Raw genomic sequence first — 18,137 nt, 5'->3', positions numbered from 1 at the left:
ATCAACATAACCTGAAAGGCCGCTCAGCAAGGAACAAACCACTGGTCCAAAACCTCCATAATAAAGCCAGACTACGGTTTGCAACTGCACATGGGGACAAAGATCATACTTTTTGAAGAAATAGAACTGTTTGGCCATAATGACCATCATTATGTTTGGAGGGAAAAGGGGGAGGCCTGCAAGTCAAAGAACACCATCCCAACCGTGAAGCACGGGGGTGGCAGCATCATGTTGTGGGGGTGCATTGCTGCAGGAGGGACTGGTGCACTTCACAAAATAGATGGCATCATGAGGCATGGAAAATTATGTGGATGTATTGAAGCACCATCTCAAGACATCAGTCAGGAAGTTAAAGCTTGGTTGCAAATGGGTCTACCAAATGGACAATGACCCCAAGCAAAATTCCAAAGTTGTGGCAAAATGGCTTAAGGACAACAAAGTCAAGGTATTGGAGTGGCCATCACAAAGCCCTGACCTCAATCATATAGAAAATATGTGGGCAGAACTGAAAAAATGTGTGCGAGCAAGGAGGCCTACAAACCTGACTCAGTTATACCAGCTCTGTCAGGAGGAATGGGACAAAAGTCACCCAACTTATTGTGGGACGCTTGTGGAAGGCTACCCAAAATGTTTGACACAAGTTAAACAATTTAAAGGCAATGCTACCCAATACTAATTGAGTGTACGTAAACTTCTGACCCACTGGGAATGTGATGAAAGAAATAAAAGCTTAAATAAATCATTCTCTCTACTATTATTCTGACATTTCACATGCTTAAAATAAAGTGGTGATCCTAACTGACCTAAGACTGGGATTTTTTACTCGGATTAAATGTCAGGAATTGTGGAAAAACTGAGTTTAAATGTACTTGGCTAAGGTGTCCGTAAACTTCCGATTTCAACTGTGTATTGCGATTCTCACTATTTGATAAGTACTGCGATTGGTTACTGTGATTTTACTGCAATTCGATGTTCCAAACATATTGCTCACCACACAGTGCATTCGGAAAATATTCAGACCCCTTTTTTCATATTTTGTTACGTCAGAGCATTATTCTACAATCTATTAAATAAAACATTCTCATCAATCTACACACAATATCCAATAATGACAAAGTGAAATTCTTGGAAAGGTCCCGGCATACACCTATATATAGAGGCTTTTATATATATATAAAAGGTCCCACAGTTGACAGTGCATGTCAGAGCTAAAAACTAAGCAATGAGGTTAAAGGAATTTTCCGTAGAGCTCCGAGACAGGATTCTGTCGAGGGACAGGTCTGAGGAAGGGGTACCAAAAAATGTCTGCAGCATTGAAGGTCCCCAAGAACACATTGGCCTTCATTATTCTTAGATGGAAGATGACCGAGGGAAAGATGAACGGAGCAAAGTTCAGAGATCCTTGATGAAAACTTGCTCCAGAGCACTCAAGACCTCAGACTGGGGTGAAGGTTCACCTTCCAACAGGAAGGCCCTATCCACAAAGGCAAGACCAGGCAGGAGTAACTTCAGGACAAGTCTCTGAATGTCCTTGACTGGCCCAGCCAGAACCCGGACTTGAACCCAATCGAACATCTCTGGAGAGACTTGAAAATGGCTGTGAAGCAACGCTCCCCAACCAACCTGGCAGAGCTTGAGATGATCTGCAGAGAAGAATGGGAGAAACTCCCCAAAAACAGGTGTTCCAAGCTTGTAGCATCATAACCAAGAAGACTCGAGGCTGCTTAAACAAAGTACTGAGTAAAGGGTCTGAACACTTACGTAAATGTTATATTTCAATTTTAAATTAATTTCTTTATGCTTTGTCATTATGGGGTAGGTATTGTGTGCAAATTGGTGAGGAAAAGCAACAATTGAATCCATTTTAGAATAAGGCTATAACGTAACAAAATGTGGAAAAAGTCAAGGGGTCTGAATACTTTCCATATGCACTGTATGTTTGCTACAGAGGGACAAGAGAGAGCCATGAGAAAGCAAGTTTTGATCAGTCAAACAAATTGGAGTTTGGTGCAGCTACAACCAACTATTGCAAAAATAATATTGCGATATTGTCAAAACGATATATGGTCAGAAATAATATCCAGAAAATAGTTAACTGTATCTATATTTCCCCCCCATCATTACTTTCAAACATTGTCTCTACAAGTGTGTAAAACATTGCACATTTTTCAAATGGGGTAATTTAACATATTTTAATCAGTTTAACAACAAGGGAACCTCTGTTGAGCTAATCGTCTTTACTTTAGGGGAAACCATCAGTTTACTTCTGCACAGTCATTATCGCACGGCAACACATAGCAACAATGCAATTTGGTTTCCTTTAGGGGAAACCATCAATTCACTTCCGCACAGTCATTATCGTACAGCAACACTACAACAATGCAATTTACCACATAACAATTAACCATGCACGTCCTCTGGGCTTCTCGGGCTTATTAAAACCTCAACTCTTTCATTGTAATAAATGTTTATTGCCCAACATTAATTCCTCAAAATAACCCAAATCGAATTAGCCCTCAGCTCCTTCATTATCGAAATAGGATTTTGTTTAGATAAAGGTTAATAAAATTGAAAAGCCCACTGCAATTTTGCTGGATTCATGGGTCCATATGAGTATGGAGAATATCACGAGTATAACTCATCTGGCAAGAGTTTTTAAATACAAAGGACTACAGTCGTGGCCAAAGTTCTGAGAATGACACAAATATTAATTTTCACAAATTCTGCTGCCTCAGTGTCTTTAGATATTTTTGTCAGATGTTACTATGGAATACTGAAATAGAATTACAAGCATTCCATAAGTGTCAAAGGCTTTTGTTGACAATTACATGAAGTTGATGCAAAGAGTCAATATTTCCAGTGTTGACCCTTCATTTTCAAGACCTCTGCAATCCGCCCTGGCATGCTGTCAATTAACTTCTGGGCCACATCCTGACTAATGGCAGCCCATTCTTGCAAAATCAATGCTTGGAGTTTGTGGAGTTTGTGGGTTTTAATCTGTCCACCCACCTCTTGAGGATTGACCACAAGTTCTCAATGGGATTAAGGTCTGGGTAGTTTCCTGGATATTCCAAAATATTGATGTTTTGTTCCCCGAGCCAATTTTGCCTTATAGCAAGGTGCTCCATCATGCTGGAAAATACTTTGTTCATCACCAAACTGTTCCTGGATGGTTGTGAGAGGTTGCTCATGGAGGATGTGTTGGTACCATTCTTTATTTCTTTGCTGTGTACCTAGGTAAAATTGTGAGTGAGCTCACTCCCTTGGCTGAGAAGCAACCCCACACATGAATGGTCTCAGGATGCTTTACTGTTGGCATGACACAGGACTGATGGTAGCGCTCACCTTGTCTTCTCTGGACAAGTTTTTTTCCGAATGCCCCAAACAATCAGAAAGGGGATTCAGAGAAAATGACTTTACCCCAGTCCTCAGCAGTCCAATCCTGGTACCTTTTGCAGAATATCAGTCTGTCCCTGATGTTTTAGCTGGAGAGAAGTGGCTTCTTTGCTGCCCTTTTTGACACCAGGCCATCCTCCAAAAGTCTGCGCCCCACTGTGCGTTCAGAGGCACTTACACCTGCCTGCTGCCATTCCTTAGCAAGCTCTGTACTGGTGGTGCACCGATCCCGCAGCTGAATCAACTTTAGGAGACGGTCCTGGCGCTTGCTGGACTTTCTTGGGAGCCCTGAAGCATTCTTCACAACAATTGAACCGCTCTCCTTGAAGTTATTGATGATCCGATAAATGATTGATTTAGGTGCAATCTTACTGGCAGCAATATCCTTGCCTGTGAAGCCCTTTTTGTGCAAAGCAATGAGGGCACGTGTTTCCTTGCAGGTAACCATGGATGACAGAGGAAGAACAATAATTCCAAGCACCACCCTCCTTTTGAAGCTTCCAGTCTGTTATTCACACTCAATCAGCATGACAGAGTGATCTCCAGCCTTGTCCTCGTCAACAATCACACCTGTGTTAACGAGAGAATCACTGAGATGATGTCAGCTGGTCCTTTTGTGGCAGGGCTGAAATGCAGTGGAAATGTTTTGGGGGGATTCAGTTAATTTGCATGGCAAAGAGGGACTTTGCAATTAATTGCAATTCATCTGATCACTCTTCATAACATTCTGGAGTATATGCAAATTGCCATCATACAAACTGAGGCAGCAGACTTTGTGAAAATTAATATTTGTGTCGTTCTCAAAACTTTTGGCCACGACTGTACAATAACTACTCAGTTTGCTTTCTTCTGGGCTAAAGGATATAGGGCCTATTTTAATTCCAGATACCGTCCTGCATTAGCAAATCTAAATGTTTTAGTAATGTTGTATTCATAAAGTGTCTCAGAGTAGGAATGCTGATCTAGGATCAGTTTTGACTTTAAGATCATAATGAAAACAATTAGATGGACAGTAAGGGGGAGGGGGGGGGTTTCAATTGGCTTGCTCAAAGTGATACCACTAGGTGGTGTATGACATTTCCACAACTGCATTACATACTATTAATTCACATCTTTTCATGCCAAACATGTTGGCCTAGTTTCAAATATGTTTTTTCTACATATGTTATTTTTACATCATTACGCCATCTGCACATGAAGCACTTCCTGCTCACTCAATTGGGGAAAAAAATCCCCATTAAAAACGGATGGCATTTTCAGAGTTCATCTAAAAAGCAGCACAGAGACATGCTTACACGGAAATCAGGGTTTTGCTTTAATTACTTGTAATTCATAACAAACAATGACTGTATCGCCATGTGACGCTACTAACAATTCTTGACAACCTTGTGTCACTGCTCCCGCTCTCCCAGTCTCCTTCATAGCCTCTGTTGTTCACTTCCACTTCCACTCTGCAATCACAGTTCGTCTGCATTCCTCACTATTGGTATTCCATTCTGGGCGTGGAAAGTGACGAATCCTTCTACCCAGGGACATGTTCACAGAATTGGGTTGAGTGTGAATCCAAAAACCTGCTAGAATGTATGTAGCACTTTCTTCTTAGTTAAACCAAACAGCTTGAACATAGTGGTTCACAGTTTACACATTTAGTTTTGGCCTCACTGGTTTATATGGACACAGCTTATTCAGTAGTAAACAAAACCACAATGCATTGTATGTTGCTAAGGGACCGTCTCTGTGGACAGACTGAAGTACTGACCTAGAGTTCGCTTAACAGGGTGTGTGTGTGTGCATGCTGGCGTGAAACAGATACAGACTCATTACATGGAAAGGCAGCAGACACCCAAGTATATAAAAGTATATATACAGTAATATTGTGGACATATTCATTGAAAATAAGAATTTGTTATTAACTTACTTGCCTAGTTAGTTAAAGGTTAAATAATAAAAGGATCATGCCGAGATTAATCTGAGCACTCCACTGACATTTGCCCTGTTCATAAAATCCATCAGATAATGTTTAGACTGAGGGGCTCCCCCTTTCACTTGTCTCTGTGGTAGATGGGGAAAGAGCAGGGGAGGAATGACTGCCACCACCCTCTCATTGAACCATGGAAGTTCAAGGACGACCACGGAACTGCTTGCAGAAAACAGGATGCCCATTATAATGAATGGAAAAATGGCAATCTTCGTGGTCAATCTTTGTGTAAATAAAACATGTTTTAAAAGACAATCATAGTACCAATAATTGCTTATAAAACACCAGATGTATGTCCTTGAACCAATTATTTTAAAATCGCACACAAAACAAGTATTTTTAGCTTTATTTATAATTTAGCTCCTAATTGCAACCTGCAGTACCCCATTTGGCCGTCAACTTGAGTTAAGGCGTCCACATACTTCCCATCTGGAACAGTTTGTGCATCACAGAAAGTTGGTGGCATGTTAAATGGGGAGGACAGACTCGTGGTAATGAGTGGAATGATATCAAACACATAGTTTCCATTTTGAGGAAGTGGATGGCTATGGAGTTTCAAGATGGACAAACAGTACGATTGCAGCTTTTTTCTATTTTTTCGAACGAAGGTCTTTTACGGGAGTATGCGAGCACACTCATTCGGCTCGCCTAACCGAACTCAAGAATGTGGAAGGCGTTACTCAATGAGAGGGGACATCACTGAGCTCAAACTGTGCATGTTATATACCCTTGAGCCGCCATCTTAACAGACTTAATTTGGCTTCAATGCGCTATTGAGTCTTCACATAGGAATAATGGTGTTACGTGATTAGGGCCATCACCGACAAAAACAAACCTTGGTCGACTTAGAGTCATCCTGTTCTTTCGACCAATCAATTGGTCAAAATGTTGAAACATATTTTTCCATATATAAAACCAACGACATATGCACTGAGCTTGTCTGATGCTTTAAGCAAACTGTTTGATAAAATAATAAAGACACAGAAATTACTCAAGAAGGAGCCCGATGGTCACACTGTGTAAAAAAAAGAAAGACGGCGAGTGCCTGTGTGATTGACGCAGGATGTCTGACTCTCCTTCCTAATGCAGTGAAAAAGGCATCACAGCACAGCAAGTGTTTATTGCACTGTCCGTGCTGTTACTGTAACATAATTTCATCCATTTAGTTAGCAAAATCCCAAATTTGAAAAAACATTCTGTAATCCCTCAACCCTTGCTCTCTTTACGTGAAACATGTAAGCATCGCATGCATGTGAACAATAGGGACTGACCTATGACCTATCATAATCACATCACCAAAATGTTTTTTTTACAAACTCCGAAAACAGTAATGTCGAGAGCAAAAAGAAACAGATATTTGCAGGTCTCTCCAGAGATGTCCGAATGGTCTCTGGCTAGGCAATTCAAGGACATTCAGAGACTTGTCCCGAAGCCACTCCTGCATTGTCTTGGCTGTGTGCTTATGGTCGTTGTACTGTTGGAAGGTGAACCTTCGCCCCAGTCTGAGTGCCCTGGAGCAGATTTTCATCAATGAGAGCTCTGTACATTGCTCTGTTCATCTTTCCCTCGATCCTGACTAGTCTCCCAGTCCCTGCCGCTGAAAAACATCTCCACAGCATGATGGTGCCACCACCATGCTTCACTGTAGGGATGGTGTTCAGTTTTACCGGGCAGCCAGCTCTAGGAAGAGTCTTGGTGGTTTCAAACTTCTTCCACTTAAGATTGACAGAGTGGGCCTCCAGAGTAATGCAGCGGTCTAATGCACTGCATCACAGTGCTCGAGGCGTCACTACAGCCCCAGGTTTGATCCCAGGCTGTGTCACAGTCAGCCGTGACCAGGAGTACAAAATTATATTTTTTAAAGAGATTGATGGAAGCCACTGTGTTCTTGGGGACCTTCAATGCTGCAGAAATGTTTTGGTATCCTTCCCCTGATATGTGCCTCAACATGATCCTGTCTCAGAGCTCTACGGACAATTCCTTCGACCTCATGGCTTGGTTTTTGCTATGACATGCACCTTATCAAATCATGTCCAATCAATTGAATTTACCACAGGTGGACACCAATCAAGTTGTAAAAACATCTCAAGGATGATCAATGGAAAAAGGATGCACCTGAGCTCAATTTCGAGTCTCATTGGAAAGGTTCTGAATGCTTTGGAAATAAAGTATTTCAGTTTTAGAATAATTTCAAAATAAGTCTGTAATGTAACAAAATGTGGAAAAAGGGAAGGGGTCTGAATACTTTCTGAATGCACTGTATATACAGTACCAGTCAAACATTTGGACACACCTACTCATTCAAGGGTTTTTCTTTATTTGTACTATTTTCTACATTGTTGAATAATAGTGAAGACATCAAAACTAAATAATAGCTCAAATAAGCAAAGAGTAACGACAGTCCATTATTACTTTAAGACATGAAGGTCAGTCAAAACGGAAAATGTCAAGAACTTTGAAAGTTTCTTCAAGCGCAATCGTAAAAACTATCAAGGGCTATGACAAAACTGGCTCTAATGAGGACCGCCGCAGGAAAGGAAGACCCAGAGATGCCTCTGCTGCAGAGGATAAGTTCATTAGAGTTAACGGCACCGCAGGTTGCAGCTCAAATAAATGCTTCACAGAGTTCAAGTAACAGACACATCTCAACAACTGTTCAGAGGAGACTCAGGCCTTCATGGTCGAATTGATGCAAAGAAACCACTACTAAAGGACACCAATAATAAGAAGAGACTTGTTTGGGCCAAGAAACACAAGCAATGGACATTAGACTGGTGGAAGGTGGTCTTTTGGTCTGATGAGTCCAAATTTTAGATTTTTGGTTCTAACCGCCGTGTCTTTGTGAGACGTAGAGTAGGTGAATGGATGATCTCCGCATGTGTGGTTCTCACAGTGAAGCATGGAGTAGGTGGTGTGATGGTGTGGGGGTGCTTTGCTGGTGACACTTTATGTGATTTATTTAGAATTCAAGGCACACTTAACCAGCATGGCTACCACAGCATTCTGCAGCGATACGCCATCCCATCTGGTTTGCGACTATCATTTGTTTTTCAGAAGGACAACGGCCCAACACACCTCCAGGCTGTGTAAGGGCTATTTGAGATGGTTTGTGATGAGTTGGACCGCAGAGTGAAGGAAAAGTAGCCAACAAGTGCTCAGCATATATGGGAACTGCTTCAAGACTATTGGAAAATCATTCCAGGTGAAGCTGGTTGAGAGAATCCCAAGAGTGTGCAAAGCTGGCATCAAGGCAAAGGGTGGCTATTTTGAAGAATCGAAAATAAATATATTTTAATTTGTTTAACACTTTTTTTGGTTACTATATGATTTTGTATGTGTTATTTCATGATGTCTTAACTGTTATTCTACAATGCAGAAAGTAGTACAAATAAAGAAAAAAACCTTGAATGAGTAGGTGTTCTAAAACTTTTGACCGGTAGTGTATATTTGCCTTTAAAGTTGGAGCACATCGACTGGTATTTCCATCAATGAATAAAAAGCATTATTTATTTTTTTACCCAGACAAATTGGCCAGCAACCTATTTATTTATTTTTGGGGCCAAATACGGCAAACGGAAACCCTGGGCCACAGCTAGATAACTACTTAGCAAGATACCGAAGAAGAAATGTAATTCACCCTCCATAAACCCAATCCCGACAGTGCCTATTTCATATCCAAATGTTTAGCTAGCTAGCTAACGTTTACATATATTCGCTAGCAAGCACAACATAGCTACTTAGCTAGATAGTGCAGTGTCCTTAGCTAGCTAGATAACTTGGCAGCTAACACAGGCAGTTATTTCATGTAAACTAGCTAATCCATTGTGATATAATTATATCAATACTAACTAAAGTGGTTAACTAGCGTGAAGGAAGTATTTAGGGTTTTGTGCATTGTGTCTGTGCACTTAGCTAGCTACCATCCCATAGCCTACATTGCATACGAAGTCTGACTGGTTCATCCGTGGATGTACGGAGAAAATGCCTTTGCCATTTTAAAAGTAGAAATGGTTCGTTCGTCACTACCGGATCGTCATGCAGCAGGTGCCGCTTTTGTTGTAGAAAAATAAGGGACGGCCTCCCACTGTGATAAGTAACTATCAGCAGTTTCTCGGTGAGTTTCATGCTTTAGTGTCTTTTCGTATTTTTTTTAACCTTTAACTAGGCAAGTCAGTTAAGAACAAATTCTTATTTTCATTGACGGCCTAGGAACAGTGGGTTAACTGCCTTGTTCATGGGCTGAACGACCAATTTTCTACCTTGTCAGCTCAGGGATTTGATCTTGCAACCATTCATTTACTAGTCCAATGCTCTAACCACTAGGCTACCTGCCGCCCCGCCTCAACATCAAGACATTGAAGTCATGTGGAAAGAACTGACTATTTACCGACTCATTTGGGAGTTTACTAGAGTTGGGGTGGCCTTGCCAATGTACTGTATCGTGATAAAATGTAATCATGAGATCCCTGACAATACCCAGCCCTAGTAATTTACACCACGTCAAGGTTGAAGAATGAGATTTATACTTCTTTATTATTCTAATTGCCAAGAACAGGCCTGTATAAATATCTGACAGGGTGATGTCAGATCAGATGGAGCCATTTCTTCCACAGCCAGCGTGACTAAAGCATTCTTCACCACTTCCTCTCTCCCACTTCCTGAGTGGCATGAAAAACTCACATGGTCTATTTCCTGCTGTTCTCTTCTCACACAGACCCTCTATCTCCACAGTTGAGGACCAGGCCACCAGGGACACCATACAAAATCACAAAATGACATAGAAGAATTGATCTGATACTGCTATCTACCTCTATCACCAAATTAGTTTTACCACAACAGTAACACCACAGCACAACTGAGTCATTGAAATGTAGGCATCCACTACTATTGATACGGTAGGCTTCTGTATACAGTAGACCTTGTACTGTTGTGTTGTATCACTCTTTGGTGGCCATGGCATGTTAGCCGTGTTTGAACTAGGCCTATTCTTTCTTTCAGTATTTTTTAATGGAAGTATCACGCCCCACCTTCACACATGTAGCTGTGACCTGATGTGCACCCTAAAGCCCCTAAAAACGTGCCAAAATTTGAATCACTGAGGTATAACAATCCCTTCCTCTCTCTCTGTGTGTGTGTGTGTGTGTGTGTGTGTGTGTGTGTGTGTGTGTTGAACTCTGTGTGACCTTTGAGATACTGATCTACACTAATCCTTTTGCTATAGCTAAAAGAGAGCATTGGCGAAAAGGACTATGGCATTCTAGGAATTTGGCAGTCATACGCCTATGTCACCTGATCATATGAAAGTTCACAGGTACGCTAGTGTGGTTACAATGTAAGATGTCGTTTGCTTGATGTTGTTTACTTGGCAAGAAGACAAATTTTACACCTTCAGCCTGAGAAACGTTAGCTAGTAGTCCCAACAGAATTCCAGAACATGAACGGAAACCATGTAACCACAACAGTGAAAATAATATAGGATGTCTCCCCTGAGAAATGTAATCTCATCCAAAATATTTCATTTAGACAAAAAGATACACTATTTTGTTCTCCAATGCTATGAGCAAACATTAACATTGTGAATCAAGGGGTCCAGTAACCCTCCACAATGAGTCTATTATTCCACCCTACTGTATAATCTCTTATGTCACTTGTCTATTTATCATATAAACCTTGGCATGGAATCTAGCTAGGATATTTATGCAATAAGTTAGGACATACATTCATACACATTTTATTTGTGCAAGTCTAATCATTAATACAATCTATGACATATGGGCTAGGCCAGTGTTTCCAAATCCAATCCTCGCATACACCCAACAGCACACATTTTTTAAACATTTCTAATTCACATGCATATAAATTACACACTTGTAAATGTGAAATAGGATTAAGACTGGAAGACTGGTGTTGGCAAACACTGGGCTAGGCTACAGTATGAATTTGACAAATCAACCAAATCCAAATTTGGAGGAGATTACGTTTTTTTTTTTTTTTTTTCCTGTATTGTACAATCATGTCATCAGTCATACCACCTAAATTGCTTCACACATGAAGTCAGAGAGCAGTCACAAAACGTGTCAGTATGTCCATGTCAACATTATTATTATGCTGACATGCTTTGAGAGCAGCTCTATTCAAATATATTTATGACTACTACACACTGAAATGTAGAGTAAATAAGCTTTTCTGCCTCTCAGTTAATTAAATTGGCCTTAAATTGGTTTTCACGTATGTTAACTGAATCAAAATCTTTATTTGAGATTCACTTACATTAAACGAGTTGAAATACAGCTTAGCATTTACTCCGTTTCATTAATAAGACAGTATAACCCACATAATCCTCCAGTTGTCAAGGGATCTTGGGGTACATATGGTGGCACACTTCGCTCTCTCTCGCTCTCTCTCTCTCTCTCTCTCTCTCTGAGGTCACAATTTACTCTGGAATGCAGCGGAGGGGGCTCTAGGTCTGGATAACCGGATCTCCTGAATTCCTTCAAAATGACTTCACTCCTTCTGTTCAATCCGTTAGAAGTCAAAGGTGCTTGGCGGTTATACTTTGATAACTGCAAACATGGGGCAACCAAAAATGACTCATACATGACATTTGTGACAGACATAAAAGATAAAAGTGGCCTTAACCTTAAAATCATCTGAGGTGTTATCCTGGTGTCCTTGGCTGTTATTTTGTGTCCACATCACAAACCAGAGCCCAGATAGTGTTGTTGTGACGTTATCCTGCCGGTGACTCAATAAAACAAACACAGCTTTCAAATGTTTGTCTCCTCACCAGAGTCGCTTTCAACAGGTCAGACTGAGCCTTTCGCTGAAGTCTAAAGGATACCCACGCTTAAAGGGAATCATACTGCCCTGCCACCACAACTCTCAGTGGCGCTGCTTTGAAATGACAACCTCCACCTCTAATCCACCTTAAAACACAGACTCATCACTATCCCTAAATTCTGGCCTCGATCCACACACATTCCCACTGATCACAGACAATCTCTGAATCTCTTTCTCTGGAAGAAATCATGGGTCAGGGAAAGTGTTGGGAAATATTTTGTTGTGTATATAAGCCTGCGTGCATCTAGGCATGCATGTGCAAAGAGGGGAGAAAAAAAGGAGGGAAAAACTAAAAGTCAGATCAAGGCTCCACCCAGGGATGAATGATGACTTCCTCCCTCCACTCTCAGGCCATCTGGGTTAGCAAGAGCCAGAGCACCCAGAGCACGGGCCTGCATCTCTTTGCCTTGGCTGCACTGTTGAGGATTAGGCAACACTAGTGAACATGCCTGAGACCTCTTAAGGATTGTGTAGCGCGCAGTGAGCTCACCGAATGAGAGTGTCCTGGGATGACATCAGCATTCAGCAAGGCAGTAGTGAGGCAGCACCTAAGAACACTAAAGACCGGACTGTGGTGTCAACGAATGGAAGGCAGTGGCTGGGCGACTGGAGGACATTTAAGAGTTACATGGTGTTGTTGTAACACTCTACATTTCCGCAACATTTAAATACCACATGAACTGCACCCTCTCGGGAGACCATGGGGGTTCTAGTCCTACTATGTCATTACAGTCTACAAAACACAGGAGTTTTCTGCTGGCTAGAAATCACAGCCATTCTATTTACGTTAGTTAACCCTGCTGGAACACATACCAGAGATCCAACCCCTCCCCACTGCCTACAACCCAAGAGCTAGAGGAATTATTTATTTGTTTTGTTAGTACTTCTCGTCACAGTCATTCTTGGGCTGGGAATTGCTAGAGACCTCGCGATACAATATCACAATACTTAGGTGCCAATACGATATGTATTGCGATTTGATACTGTGATTTTATTGCGATTCGATAATTCGAACATATTGCTCACCAGCAGAGGGACAAGAGAGAGCCATGAGAAAACAAAAAAAGTGCTACCCTATTTTTTTTTTAAAGATGGAAAACTCGCTATGAAGAAAAAATATGGGAGTTTTGGTACAGGTACAGCCAACTAGCGCAAAAAGAATATTGCCAAAGCGATGCAATACAATAATATCCCGATATGTAACTAGCTATTTATTTATTTATTATACACAGAGCTCTGTGTGGCTGCTCATCTGGTCTAGAGTCTTAACTTGAGGCAACGAGAGGTTTGCAATTGCATAAGCCGAATGGAGCAGCTCACCAATGGGCAGATTCTCCCAGTCACAACAGCCCTACTGCTCAAGACAGAAGAGTCCTGCCCATCGCAGTCAGGACATAGTTGAGTAAAAATTGGAAGGACATATTTGGTAAACAAAGTCATAAAGTCGGCCAGATAGCCATCCTGCTCTTTAATTTTAGGCTAAACGGATAATCTTCTTTACCTTAGTGGTGGCCAAAGTTAGGGCATTGTCCTGGATAACTCATCATCTCTCTTGATCCACAGATTAACTGAATTAACTCGCTGTCATACTAGACTTAACTACTTAACATGCTGGCCTTGTACAGGAACCCTTCCCAGGTTACACTATAGTAAGTCAGTGACAGGAAATGGAGCAGTGTCAAGACATGTGATCAGCTCAACTGTATGCCTACATCCTGGTTGAGCAGAGGAGGCAACTTTGCCTTCTTTGACTTTTGCTCAAGGAGCTTACAAACAGCAGGGCAAGAACAGTCCACTGTACCGCAGTTGATTGACAACTCTGGTGGCACAGAAAGCCCTGTGGCGGCAAGTGGCAAAAGTTGAACTTTTTTCAATTCAAGCGGCAGAGGCAAATATGCGGCTGTGTTCCCATGTAGAATTTCCACTTTCCCTCCCCTTGCGTTTCTGCCGCTCTTTGTAACCTGCTTCTTTTACAGCCCATCTTTCCAACCAGTTTTAGTTTCCCACAGGGTGAGTGGAACGGTCATTATGATGACCACACTGAAGAGAGACCACATCCCTTCAGTGTTATAATTAAGACATGGGAGTCCACCTTTAAAAAATCCTGAGATTGTCCTACATACACTGGTGACTAATTATTACTCAACATGGTTTATTTTGGGGAAAATTTTGTTGAAGTTAATTCAGTCAAAGTAGTTTGTGAAATACGAAAAATGATGTATACCCCACTTAAATTTCAGGAAAGAGATGAGGTGCTGGGCCTCCCGGGCGGCACAGTGGTTAAGGGCGCTGTACTGCAGCGCCAGCTGTGCCATCAGAGACCCTGGGTTCGCGACCAGGCTCTGTCGTAACCGGCCGCGACCGGGAGGTCCGTTGGGCGACGCACAATTGGCCTAGCGTCGTCCGGGTTAGGGAGGGCTTGGTCGGTAGGGATGTCCTTGTCTCATCGCACACCAGCGTCTCCTGTGGCGGGCCGGGCGCAGTGCGCGCTAACCAAGGTTGCCAGGTGCACGCCGTTTCCTCCGACACATTGGTGCGGCTGGCTTCCGGGTTGGATGCGCGCTGTGTTAAGAAGCAGTGCGGCTAGGTTGGGTTGTGTATCGGAGGACACATGACTTTCAACCTTCGTCTCTCCCGAGCCCGTACGGGAGTTGTAGCGATGAGACAAGATAGTAGCTACTACAACAATTGGACACTACGAAATTGGGGAGAAAAAGGGGTACAATTTAAAAAAGAGATGAGGTGCTCTGGGCAGTAATAGCTCAATAGACCCTAGAGACACTACGATCACAACTATACACCTCCTATATCAACCAGTGTGTGGGTAACTAAACAACCCTAGACACTGTACTACACTTAGTGGACAATTTATTAGGTTCACGAAAATGGTTCGCTCCTACAGACAGTGAGTCAAGTGACCATGGCTTGCAAAATAAAGCAGGACAGACAGGCATCGAGGCATTCAGTTACTGTTAAATTGAATGTTACAATGGGCAAAACGAGTGCGAGCCGGTTCCAGTATGTCAGAAACGGACGGCATCCTGGGCTTTTCACACACAACAGTGTCTAGGATTTACAGAGAATGGTGCGACAAACAAAAAAACATCCAGTCAGCGGCAGTCCTGTGGCCAAAAACAGTTAGTTGATGAGAGGTTGAAGGAGAATGGCAAGAATCGTGCAAACTAACAGGCTGGCACAAACAGGTAAATAACGACGCAGTACAACAGTGGTGTGCAGAACGGCATCTCGGAATGCACAGACAACCACACCGGGTCCCACTCCTATCAGCTAAAAACAAAAAAGAAGCAGCTCCAGTGGGCCCCCGATCAACAACACTGGGAAATTGAGGAGTGGAAAAACATTGCCTGGTCCGATGAATCCTGGTTCCTGTAATGGTGTGGGGAATGTTTTCCTGGCACACGTTAGGTCCCTTGATACCAATTGAGCAATGTTTCCATGCCCCAAAGAATTCAGGCTGTTCTGGAGGCAAAGGGGTGTCCAATCCAGTACTAAATGGTGTACCTAATAAACTGGACACTGAGTGTATATCAATCCAGTGTGGGGGTAACTAAACAACGCTAGACACTGTATCAGACTAGGCCGATAGGGAGACTCCACAGCTGAATTGAAGAATGAAATAAAGTCTGTTAGATACAAGCTATCAGTTATTATCAACAAGTAACTTAGCTGCCTAGCCTATGCACTGTTGCTTGGTGGTTGTTCATGTCATAGTGCTGATAATACCGTTTAGTTTGGTTCAGGTTTTATCTATAATGCTGACACTCATGCACAGCACAAAAGACTGCTCTGCAAACGACAAGGACTTGTTCTGCCCTCATGGTCAGCAAGTTGCTGACCTTTCCACTTAAACCATCTCTGCAACATGAATGCTTTGACGTTCAAACTATCAACTGTAATGGAGACCATATCAAAGGCCTCACCTGGTACTTGTAGGAAAGACTTGGATCAAAAAGCATAGAGTTTTCAAAAGTAACTTAAGTGAAATACGAGCAGCCATCTAGGCTAAAATATGACTATTACATTAAATAGTAATACGATTCCCATTTGGGGCTGCCAGCCCATCAATAGATATTTCTAAGCGTGTCTTGCGCCACAGGGACGCAGTGCATGCATAGTCAACTCCCCAGGGTTACTAGCGTGAGCAGTGGGGTTGGTTCATAAACTGGTTCATAAACTGTTGTGATGGATTGACTAACACACGGGCATACAATTGAGGTGACAAATTCCTTTGCATGGCTTTCAACACCCAAACTTATGAGTTGTAAAACTGATTCACTCATAACTAGCATGCGAAAACTATGTAACAATTTACGTAACTTGGTCAAAATGACATTATATTGCAATGGGAAGTCTGTATATCAGGTAACCCTTGAATGTCAAATAACAGGACACAGTTCAGATTAACTTTTCAAAGGAAGTTGGCTCAGAAAACTCAGAAAATACCTACCAGTTTTTTGTTTTTACTTTCATCCTCTTTTTCTTTCTTTTTATTAGGTTTATTAGGATCCTCTCCACCACTTGCTTGATCCATTTTGAGATTTAGTTCCTGTACAGACTTCAGAAGACTCCTCAAAAGTAAACTCCACCACTCTTGTGAACACTTTCAAAAATACCAGAGTTAGGTTTCCTCAAAACCCATGCCATTCAAGTTGGCTTCAAATAAAAATGTTGGTAAAAGTATTCCAAAGTACGGTCCGTTTGTTCTTATAATTGTATCCAGCTGAGAAGTAAAACACTTTTGCTTGACGAAGAAAGGTGTGGCAGGGTAGCCCTGTATCCATCCAGATGTCCCTTTATCACAGTAGCAACGGTCTCAGTCCAAATCGCAGAGAAATCTGGCGCAAAAAGAACAAATTATATTTTAGAATATCAATCGTTCTCACTTGTGGTGCACAAATGTTTATCTAAAATCACTGTACCGCTCCATGTTGACACCTGCTTTCAGGAATAACCTACTTATTATGCAGGTACCTTTGCTGTGAATAGCGTACATCGTAATACCGTACAGCAATGTGTTAAAAACAGCCAGTCAACTGTTTGTTTTAAGAAGAAACAAGATGTTGCCATTTACTTGCGTGGAATACAGTTGAATAAATGCATTACTGTTACACAAAACAAACTTAGTAGCTGACTATGTAGCATGGATATTAACAATGTAACAACCTAATACAAATGTAGCAGTGTTACCATGATTATATGGAGAGTTTACACTGTCAAGACACATTGTAAACATGCAACATTTACTTCCAACAAATCCACAATATTAATGAAATGTATTTGAAATATCAAACATTTTATAGGATAGGAAAACCACCGTTGCTGCCTAAGCGCTTACTTTAGAAATGCCTTACAAAACGGGGAGCAGATACATTTTATTTGACCTGCATAGCTCCAATAAACTTAATTGACTTGCTGCAGTCGCTTAAAATATGTAAACAATGTAACAATTAAATAAATCTGTCAAAGACAACTCACAAAATATCATCCCAAGCTTACCATTTCAACCAAACATGAGAGCCAGGCCCACTGTAGTTCTGCTCACCGAACATTCCGATTCGCCCACGGGCCATGTGAGGAAGCAAGGATTCCGTCAGCCATTGGTCACATCAGCGCTCACTCGAGGGGTCGTGTTTCCTGGCGTCAACGAGGAGGAGACTATTGTTGAAATGAAGAGGTCAGACTGATTTCACAGTGACTGGATAGGGTTTAAATCATACAAGGCTCGCAGCGGACATAAGGAAATCCAGCAAGCGAGCGTGTACGTTTCTGTTCATCGTGGCATGTTTGTGAGAGACGGATAGCGCGAATGCGCGAACCGAACACAATAGGTTGCTTATATTTGATATAGCTAAACTACAAATGGAGGAAAACTATGAAATAATATTTTAGACTGATCCAATAG

The 18,137-nt window shown here is 41.8% G+C and overlaps 1 protein-coding gene across 1 annotated transcript in view; it reads right to left on the bottom strand.

Moving 5' to 3' along the window:
• Nucleotides 1–17,795, bottom strand: part of LOC115129597 (protein diaphanous homolog 2-like) — a 606,019-nt gene extending 588,224 nt beyond the window's left edge. The window contains 2 exon segments of the mRNA XM_065018694.1: nt 16,683–17,070; nt 17,732–17,795. Coding sequence (XP_064874766.1) covers nt 16,683–16,766 — 84 coding nt within the window. The 5' untranslated portion in view covers nt 16,767–17,070; nt 17,732–17,795.
• Nucleotides 17,796–18,137: the final 342 nt, after the last annotated feature.

This window comes from Oncorhynchus nerka, linkage group LG5 (genome assembly GCF_034236695.1).
Source record: "Oncorhynchus nerka isolate Pitt River linkage group LG5, Oner_Uvic_2.0, whole genome shotgun sequence".
NCBI classification, from domain to species: Eukaryota; Metazoa; Chordata; class Actinopteri; order Salmoniformes; family Salmonidae; genus Oncorhynchus; species Oncorhynchus nerka.
This window is presented reverse-complemented; position numbering and strand designations above follow the sequence as displayed.